This window comes from Papaver somniferum, chromosome 1 (assembly GCF_003573695.1).
Source record: "Papaver somniferum cultivar HN1 chromosome 1, ASM357369v1, whole genome shotgun sequence".
Taxonomy (NCBI): domain Eukaryota; kingdom Viridiplantae; phylum Streptophyta; class Magnoliopsida; order Ranunculales; family Papaveraceae; genus Papaver; species Papaver somniferum.
Genome location: NC_039358.1, coordinates 37,876,513 through 37,886,477, shown reverse-complemented (window position 1 = coordinate 37,886,477; position 9,965 = coordinate 37,876,513). Strand labels below are relative to the sequence as shown.

The 9,965-nt window shown below is 36.8% G+C and overlaps 2 protein-coding genes across 3 annotated transcripts; both read right to left on the bottom strand.

Moving 5' to 3' along the window:
- Window positions 1–1,199: 1,199 nt before the first annotated feature.
- On the bottom strand, window positions 1,200–2,402 carry LOC113287382 (putative uncharacterized protein DDB_G0282133). Its single transcript, XM_026536152.1, has 2 exons — window positions 1,449–2,402; window positions 1,200–1,331 (listed from the first exon to the last, which is right to left on the bottom strand). The coding sequence occupies exons 1-2, from the start codon at window positions 2,400–2,402 to the stop codon at window positions 1,200–1,202; spliced, it is 1,086 nt and encodes a 361-aa protein (XP_026391937.1).
- Window positions 2,403–3,107: 705 nt separating this feature from the next.
- On the bottom strand, window positions 3,108–8,898 carry LOC113283437 (protein S-acyltransferase 8-like). 2 transcript variants are annotated; one of them, XM_026532711.1, is made up of 6 exons: window positions 8,407–8,445; window positions 6,053–6,232; window positions 5,386–5,691; window positions 4,924–5,157; window positions 3,806–4,130; window positions 3,108–3,700 (listed from the first exon to the last, which is right to left on the bottom strand). In XM_026532711.1, the coding sequence occupies exons 1-6, from the start codon at window positions 8,443–8,445 to the stop codon at window positions 3,525–3,527; spliced, it is 1,260 nt and encodes a 419-aa protein (XP_026388496.1). In that variant the 3' UTR covers window positions 3,108–3,524. The 2 variants fall into 2 exon arrangements, with proteins under 2 accessions (XP_026388496.1, XP_026388487.1); XM_026532702.1 differs by having other exon boundaries at window positions 3,108–4,130; window positions 8,407–8,898.
- Between the last annotated feature and the right edge of the window lie 1,067 nt (window positions 8,899–9,965).

The following is a 9,965-nucleotide window of genomic DNA, read 5'->3' as shown; positions in this document are numbered from 1 at the left end:
CTACAATTCTCATGTTTCACCAGTTCAAATCTATCCCCTTCTTTGACATCCGCAGAGTAATCCATTTCTTTTTCTTTTTTCACTCATCCATTATACGATTGTACCCCTTGTTTCTCTAGATCCATGGTAAGGATTACACCCACCATTCGTCAATCGTGGTTGTTGCTTGATTAGGACCATTTAATCCAAAAATCATGATTAGTATTAGAAAAATAAATTGATAAATTTTTAGATTTGATCTGCAATCTGTACTGAAACTTGTTTTCCTTGATGATCCAATTAGAATTATAAGTTATTTTTTCTTTTCGACCGGTGGAGCCTAGAAAGAATCTATGGAGGAGAGGAGGGGAGACGGCAGCGGCAACATGAGAGAATAGGGAAGAAACAACAAAATATCTTTTAGGACAGGGCGGAAGAAAACAAAAAAAATGAAAACTATAAATTTATTTGAGGGCAAGTTAGTAATATCAAATTATAATAGAGGTAGGGGCTCAAAGATAATACCTGACTGGTGCTATCTCATTTCTTCTATATAAATAGAGATTTGCCTTTATCTTTGTAGAAGTAATGGAGAAAAAAACAACATATAAATTAGTGGGGTCCACCACTATATAGAGGTTGGTCGAAGTTAACCTCTACATAGAGGAAAAAGCAAACATGTTGCTAGTCTCCCGCACCGAGTTATTCATATACAGATGTAGGATTTGAATAACAAAAGACAATTTCATTAAAAAAATATTTGTTACAATAAAAGCAATTAAATTTCTAGTCTAATAATGAAAATGAAAATATTGGTCACAGATGACCCGATAAACCACGTTCTTTAAAGATAAATCTGAGCGACTTTTAATAATTGTATCTAATAATCTTAGTCGTTCTTTATATTCTCATCTGATGGATGACCTGCATAGTCTGAAGTTGTCCATCTAATGATGTCCCCCGATCCCCCTCAAACTAAAATTCTCCGGAAACCGAAGTACAATTACTTGAATAATGGATTTTAGTAACAAATGACAGTTTCATTACTTGAGGAAAAAAAATTGTTACAACAAAAGCAAGGACAGAATTCCTTTTGTCACAACAACAACAAAAAAAGGAATAAATGGTTAACAATGTGAGTAACAAAAATTAAAGAATTCTAACTACTGGAAATCATTAGACCTATTCTATTACATTTGACAACAAAGCTAAATAATCTCCTAATTCATGCGCATAATTTCACCGCAGCGACTCGAGACCAAACACTTTTCCTCAGCATACAACTTCTCTTGGATGGGTAATGATGCCAATAGAACTCCCAGATGTGGCGTTAAACAATCCATTTTATTTTCCTGTAAACAATTTCATGAAATTAGAAATAATCTAATAAGTTTATCTTATCTAAGTTGCTTAATCAGTTGGTTGGAAATCAATTTCATTGGCAGAAATAAGTTGATTTAGCTCTTTACCTGAACTGAGCCCATGAATTCAAGAGCACCAATTTGAGCTTGCAAAAACTTGATATACTTGTAAGCAGCATGAAACATTTCAGCTGTATTCAGTTTACTTCCACCAGGAACCAACTTCCCAAGTTGCTGCGTTTTCTCACTTATCTTTCTTCTCCTCTCTCTAGCCGCAACACTCTGTGCCGATAAGTACCTGCTGTCAGATTTCTTCCCATTACTCGTCTCAACAAAACCGACACCTCCATAGTTAGCGTAAGCCGGTTGTGCAATTGAAACCTCATTAGCAGTAGTAGTGGTGCCGGTAGTATTAGTTGGCGATGGAAGCAAAAATTGATCCACCTGAGAATTTGGGCAGCAACAGTTACTCATAGGATTGGAATAGCACCCATCATTGTTGTTGAATGCAAAATGATCCGAAGGAGGAAAACTCGGAAGCGGATCGACGCAGGGTCTTTGGCGTTTAAGGCTTGGGGTGTAAGTACTAGCAGGTGTGTTGAACTCATAATCATTAAATGGGATCATGACTTCATTATCAACAGGTAATGATGAGAATGTAGACAATATAGGTCTATAATCATCATCATAATCATTGGTATATGATGAGTAAGAAGAGCAGTATGGGTAAAGAGGATTGGTGTTGCTGTTGTTGAGATTATCTGTAGTAGTAGTAGTATTGGTAGTGTTGAAGTGATCTTCTTGTTGGAACAAGTATGAAATATCATTAGCACTATTAGTAGTATTGGTATTGGTATTGGTATTGGTATTGAAGGAAGTGTTTGTCAATGGATATGAGTAATTAGTAGTACTGATGAGAAGATTGTTGTTGTTTCTGGTGTTGGGGTAGTAGACATTTGAAGGGGATTGATTCTTGAGTAATTCTGCTTCTTTTTGCAACTCAAAGTTGTTGAAACTGTTCTTGAAACATCCAATTGGATTCTTGATAGCATTAATCATCATCTTTGCTACTTAATCCTGTAAACAACAACACAAAATGAAACAAGAAATGTAGTAAGAGCACATTACCAAAAAAACAACAACTGTAAAACCCTTGAGTGAGTGAGAGTTACTTACCAAATGATCCCAATTGTAAGATTGTTTTGTGTTTGCTGGAGGAAGTGGACTGAAATGGAAGATAAGAAAACTGTACGCCTAAACTATTGTCGTTCTTTTTTTTCTTTGTGAGAAAGAAAAAGACTTGTTCTAAAGCTCTGTTCAGTTAGTACTACTAGTAGTCTACTCAGTTTAGTACTACTTGTATAGAATAACTGTAAATGTACAAGTGTTGGAGAATACAAGCTTCAGTTAAGACGTGGTTATCTAACTAATCCCTGAATGTTCTCCCTAATTATAGACCCCATTAATAACAGAAATCTACTCATCAAAGAAAAAGTCCTAAGTATTTTGGTTTACCCAGCACAGATTACAGTCCGGATTGAACCTGATCAGTGTCTTTACCCTGTGTTTGGCAGCTTGGAAACCAGAGACTAAGGTCCCTATTTTAAAGGCGAGAAGGGATTCAGTCAGAGGAAGAATGAGTAAAAGTTGGAGTACCCCATTTCCCTACTTGTTAGTCGGACGGTTTCAACAAACAATTCTGATAGTGACAGAAAGTTGGTTCCACTGCAGGTATGGCTTCTGATGGCTAAAAAACAAACAAGAACATATAAGAAAGTGCACAAATTTAGCAATGAGTGTTGTGATAATTTACACAAAAGAATCAAAGCCTATACCCACTACTCTTACAGACCCTGACCGACTGCATTCAAGAACACATCATAAATATGACCATTGACAAGTAGTACGCAGAGAAGGAAGAAGATATCACCCACCATCATTCCTATCTTACACAACTAAAAGAACATTACAAACCACTCCATCTTCCTTTTTGGTTGCAGAGATCAAATACACCCCAAAAAAAGGGTGTTTGAACAACTTGAATGACAAACCACTGACACCCAAGAACAATTGATTTTGTAACTCCCACATAAAATGGAATATTTCAACAACTTCGGGGGAGCTTGTTGGTGTAAAAGAGTGCAGTTGTGCAGACATGCACAAAACAGTCAATACTGGACAAGTTTACTGGTTATTATTGCTTCTGTTTTGTGCAGCTGCTGCAGTCATTGCAGCAACATCTGGAGCTATCTCCCAGCTTCCGCTTCTTCTTCCCCAACTAGAATGCCGTGCATCTGACTGAACACTAGGATTTTGCTGATCCAAGGACAAATCAGCAGTATCTGATGAATCACGGCGACCTACATTGCTCCCTCTTCCCCAACTAGAATGCCGTGCATCTGACTGAACACTAGGATTTTGCTGATCCAAGGACAAATCAGCAGTATCTGATGAATCACGGCGACCTACATTGCTCCCTCTGCTGCGTATATCAAAATCATCATTGTTTGCATCAACGTTTCGTCTCTGGGAAATTTTCAAAAGATCACCACCTAGTTCTAGATCGTCTTCTATCTTTGAACGTGGTCCAACACCAGCTTCATCTGCTGCTTCTGGTTCACGTGTACGAGTTGTAGGCTGCCTTTGCACCTCTTGTTGAACAAATGAACGGAATTTGTTCTTTGATGGCTTTATCGCCGTGCAGAATACTTCAATGAAGTTATTAACACAACCCCGGTTATAGACATTTAGCCTGCTGTCAGCTCTGTATCGGAAATTCTCGTACGTTGTCTGAATACACAAAAGAAGTACCAATGGCTAAGAAAGCTAAAACCAATGAGAAATGAAAAGGGGGCTAAGAAAGCTAAAACCAATGAGAAATGAAAAGGGGAAATGTTTGTTGGCAGGCATGGCCCCTATTTTACAGCACAGAGTAAAAACCAGGAAACAAAATCATATTTACAGGGCATTCCCGTATCAGAGATTGTTTCTTTATTGTATAGCCCTGTGGACTGTGTAGTCAACAATGTACTCAATTCAAGTTCTCATAGCAACTATAAAATAGCATATATTAGTCATGCCATCTATAGGTTTCTGTCATGTATATCGTTTCCTAAAATGTTCTCTGTCATACATTAGTCATGTCATCTATAGGTTTCTGTCATATGTATCGTTTCCTAAACTGTTCTATGTCAAATAAGTGTCTATGGAGGAACTTTGTGATTATGCAGTAACAGAAGAATAACTAAATTACTTAACAGCAATGGAGTGCAAATTCTTAACATAATAGTTAAGACACTAATCAAGACAGTGCATTATATCTTAACTCAGCCAAGTCCTGATACATGTTAATAACTAAATTGCCAGCTGAGATTTAACTTAAAATTTTTACTAGGTGACAATGGCAAAAGTACACAGACGTTATGCAGCAAACACAAATGAGGCGTGTTAACAAAGCAACTCAATGTTGCAGAAGTTATGCCTAATTCAAGATATTCTTCTGCAATTTTGGCAACTAAATGTGACATTGTGATGTATCCATCAAGCAACTTAGAATAAACAGAAACAAGAAAAAAAAACTGACCTGGTTTGTGCCAATAAGGTATAAATGGAAGCCGGTGAGACCACCAACAAACCAGAGAGATATAAAACAATACGCCATCAGTACCACTGATGCAGGAGATTCCTTCATTGCCCTCCAAACAGTTCCTTGGTCTCTATTCATGAGAATCTTTATGTACAATGCAGATATCGAGAATACGTAGATGCAAAGAATAGTTGCAGACGAAACAAACATAAAGAAGTACCGATAATTACGCTGCAAATAACCAAAAGTAATTAAACATCCACACATAATTATACTACTTCATAATATGAACATGTAAGGGGAAACAGAAATTGATCAAAGACCCCTTTTGTTAACCTTTAAACTAACTGCTCATGTAATATACTCTCTTTCACGAAACGGAGATCGGAGAGAATAAGTTTAAAGGTTAACAATTGCAACTAGAGGACAGAGTAGCATGGTACATGTTTAAAAACATACCATCCCAATACACTGCCCTACCCAAGGGCAATGGTGATCGAATTTCTCCACACAATTATTGCATATGGAGCAATGAGAGCAACGAGGAGGACGATACAGCATGCATGTATCGCAATACTTGACCCTAACAACCATGCCGTTTACATGAACTTCTTTTGTCCTGGGAAACTGTAGGCTTGGAGTATGTCGTCCGCTGGCATCAACAGACGCAGATGACTCATAATTAAAGTCTTCCTCAGGTGGATGTGAAGCCCTTGGAACAATACCTGGGTCTCTGGCTGAGGTAACAAGCAGAAGCCCCAATACCTAAAAATCATCCAAAACCAAAAGGTTAAAAGTGGTAGAATCACAATTACATGTCTAAACTACTGAAAAATGAATAACAGGGGTTTAATGCAAGAAAGTATTCTGAACTACTGAAAAATAAAGAATGAGAATGACAAACACTTATGTGACTTCTGCAGCGGCTACAAAATAATGATAACAAAATGTCTTGAACGAAGTATGATAAGCGTGTACTGAGATACTCTACGTCTAAATCACTTCTGCACTTCCGTATTCGTATCAAAGTTGGCACAGAATGGGTACATCTACATACCTACTAACAATAAAATCTAACCAAATTTAAAAAATCTTGCACAAGAATAAAAGAGGTTCAGGTACTTACATAAATAGCAAGAAGAATAGCTACCACCAGAATCGCATATCCCGCATTATTAAACTCATGCCGAATATGTCTGACAACAAGTGTGCAAAAGAGAACAGAAGGAATGAGGATAAGCAGTACAGTCACAAGCAATGATTTCGCATCTGGTCCAAACACCAATCTCCCTCCAAAGAAAAATTTCTGCATGGGAAAGTCAGGAAAAGTTGGAAGTTAAAATGTAGGTCAAGCATATAATACAAAATACACAAAAGTTCAACTTCACAAGATTTGGTACAAAGAAAAATAAAAAATAAAACCCGGACTTTTGCATGGATCTTTGGCGAATAATCCCAAGCACGAACAGACCTTTATAGAACCACTACGTAATAACCTAGCATGAATAGATTACTAAAAAAGTGTCAACTTGCCCATGTTGGTGTTAATGATGTGTCTGCTGCGAGTGTACCTGCGTTCTTGCACACCACAATAATGACCATCTCTAACCCTAGGACTTGAGCCTATTTCTCCTTCCAGATCCTTACAAAACCATATAATGAGAACTGATATCGAGGAAACTGAATGCACGCGAATCTCATAAGCAAGCAAAAAGAGACTAATAACTGTACACTAATTTCGGCAAGTATCCATTCAAATGAACACCTCATAAGGATTTTTCTCTTTCATAACTTTATTTGCAATTAGACTAATTTATATGCTTTAAAAGCTTATCACAGGTTCCATCTGTTTGGATATTATTAGATATAACTGAAATAGTGGTTTCATCTAATTATTACATCTGGTTACTAAGTTCGAAACAATGTGCACGTCAATTGGTACAGATTGTAAAACATGCCATACTTCAGGACACCCAAACAACTCACATACTTTGGTTTACCTAGACGCTCAGAATTGAGATGCTTTGCTTTACCTTGCCAAACCTAAACAGGTGAGTGAGTCCACTAATATTTATTTAGACGTGCAGCATAGAGTAATATTATGTACTTGTTTGATAAGAGATCATGCAATTGACTAACATTACATAACAAAGTCTTGCATAGTTAATAGTTAGTATTCAGCTACATAAGTAAGTGAAGTTAAGCTTCAAACCATGCTACCTAACCCAACCAACAAGATGTTTAACGTGGAAAGTTCAAAACACAATACGGGGATAGTGACAAGTGTTCTGCAGATTGTCTTTGTGTTTCGTGGTATAGCTTGTTCATATCTGGTGGCCTATATCAATACTGTACCTACTTTATATCAGTAAGAATCTAAGATCAGATGCTTCTCTCGATATTTGTAACATAAACAAGTTAAACGAGAATGGCTTAATTATGGTTCACAGTTTCAACTGAAAGTTTCTAATCTGTACAAGACCAGTAACTGTTGATGGGCGAGAACTCTTCCCCCTGACATGAAATTTTGAGAAACTATATAGATTGATGAAACTGGCTCGGGGTGCTCAGCTTTAGTTCGAAACAGATAAAAATTGATCCAGGGAAAGTAACAGGCAAAATCCCCACACTAGTAGATTATTTTCCTAAACATATCCCACAAAGGAATACCAAATACAGGTTCCCTCAGTGCACATGATTTAGTACTCAAACCACAATGGAAAAAGTAAATCAAACAGAAAACCTAGAATATAACTCAATCTAAATGGCTATAGTTCACATCTCCCACAGTGTGCATCTCCACCAATACAAACAAGTTTTTTCTGCTAAACCATTGTGTCAATAAGTACCCATGAAAAAAAGGAACTTCAAACCTAATAGGCTAATAAACACCACAAGTCCGATGCACATTGGCAGAGCAACCGAATTTCCTATATAATTTATCACAAAAAAACTTCTGGACGGTAAAAACACCACCATCTACATCCTTTCCAGGAATTCACTGAGCTTCTTTATAACACCAGTGCAACATAGTGATATATATTTTGCTAAAAACAAGTTCAATTAACACAAGCAAAACACACATTGACACACAGTGAGCTACAGTAAAACAAAATCAGATAAAGACAATACAATGTCACCCAATCAGTAGTAATCCTACCACAACAGGAAAAGCATTCACTAAGGTGTCCCAACCCTAAATACCCTAACACCAAATCACTATGAAACACAGTATGCACTGTCCTAATGTTGCATTCAGGTCAATCCTAATCACACCCTATTCAAATAAAAACCTAACCACACCACAAATTAGTTCAAACTCGCAATCAACACTGCCACCACACATAAACAAACCTAATAAAACCCAAAATCAAACTTTGAAACAAAACCCACATTTCAAAACACGATCCAAACAAACCCAAGTAAATAAAAATCAAAAAAACACACAAAAAAAATTAGGGCAAATTAGCATAAACTTACATTACTTCCTTTCCAAACTTGATAAACTCGCTTGGCCATGAGATAATCACCAAAAAACACCTCCTCCTCCTCCAGAAACTTCTCGACTAACTAAACCTACTACTACTTAAGCAGGCAAAGAATCAAAGATTTGAAACTCACTCATGTTGTATTCCCAGATCGAAAAACAAAAAAGGGGGTTTTAGGGTTTCAAACTCAGAATATAGAATCAACCCACAAGAGAGGGGGAATTTAGGATTACTTTGGGTTGTTGATTATGTGGTGGTGGTGCTGTCAAGCTCCTTTTCTTTAAGGTGGTGACAGAGAGAGAAGAGGGGTTTGTTTAATGTAAATGTGTGATTTTGGATCTTAAAAAAGGCGGTTTAGGATTTGAGACTGGAGATACAGATGAGAGAATGTTTTAAGCAAAAGAAATACAAATCTTCTTCTTCTTCTCTGCGGGGATATAGGTTTTTGGGCTCAAAATTAAAAGGACCCCGTCTCTCTCCCACGTTCTACTGTTTTTTCTTTTGTTCGTTTTTCCGGTCTTTTTTTCTCGCAAGTTGGTTACTTTTTTACCCTTCGTTTTTTTTTTTTTTTTGAAAAAAAGATGGATATATTAAAGAAAAAATGTATTTACAAGCCTAGAGACAGTGCAACATTAAGCCTTATCATAATGGAACCGGATGAGTCATTTTCCGTTTCAATAAGTTCCATTGACAGCCCTATTTAAAGATATTCCTATTTGAAAGACACAGAACAATTGTATGTTTTGATATGCAAAGTGAGTTCCCCAACCTTCGTAGCCCTGCCCCGAAAAACTCTTTTATTATTTTCATTGGACAAGTGGCACATAACAGCGTAACTCACCTTCCACCAAACCTCCCAACACCTTGCAAATTATTAAATTTTCAAGCTTCAAAAAATTTCTTCAGAGTATTAGGCGCAAAACACAACGGACTTTAAATGCGTTAAAGAAATAAGAACAGACGTTAGACACATATTGACAACAAACAAGAATATGATCTCCAGTTTCAACCACCATCTTGCACAAAGGACATTTATCATCTTGGACATTCACACCCATATAGTTCAACATGCTCAAGGTTGGTAAGGAATTGCGAGAATTATCCCACAACATTAAACTTACCTTTGGAGGAAATTTTTTTTGTTACAAGTATTCTCAACACCTTAGTCGACAGTATCATTCGATTGCACTTCGTAACATTTCTTCACCGAACAAACCACCCAAAATGTCCAATGTATCATTCTCGTCATTCAGATTATATGCAGAACCGAACTCATTGCATAATAGGTCACATTCGAGTTGCTTATTTGAATATACAAACCTCTCATAGTGTGATTGTAGTCTGCCATCCATAACCATGTGTGAGACTGAAGCTTGTTTGTTCTTACACATCTTAAATATTATAGGAAACATGATTTCAAAGGCCCTGTAATAGTCCATTTGTCTAACCAAAATCTAGTAGATTGACCAATATTCAACACAAGAACAATATGCTCATTCAAAAAGGTGGTAGCATTCAAAATTGTTTCCATACACTTCTACTTTGCGGCTT

Coding starts and splice junctions, on each gene's coding strand:
- LOC113287382 (XM_026536152.1), bottom strand. CDS start 2,402: ATGATGATTAATGCTATCAAGAATCCAATTGGATGTTTCAAGAACAGT. Junction 1,332..1,448: donor AATTCATGGGCTCAGTTCAG/GTAAAGAGCTAA, acceptor AATTGTTTACAG/GAAAATAAAATGGATTGTTT.
- LOC113283437 (XM_026532702.1), bottom strand. CDS start 8,445: ATGGCCAAGCGAGTTTATCAAGTTTGGAAAGGAAGTAAT. Junction 5,692..6,052: donor CTATTCTTCTTGCTATTTAT/GTAAGTACCTGA, acceptor GATGATTTTTAG/GTATTGGGGCTTCTGCTTGT. Junction 4,131..4,923: donor ACCTTATTGGCACAAACCAG/GTCAGTTTTTTT, acceptor TTGTGTATTCAG/ACAACGTACGAGAATTTCCG.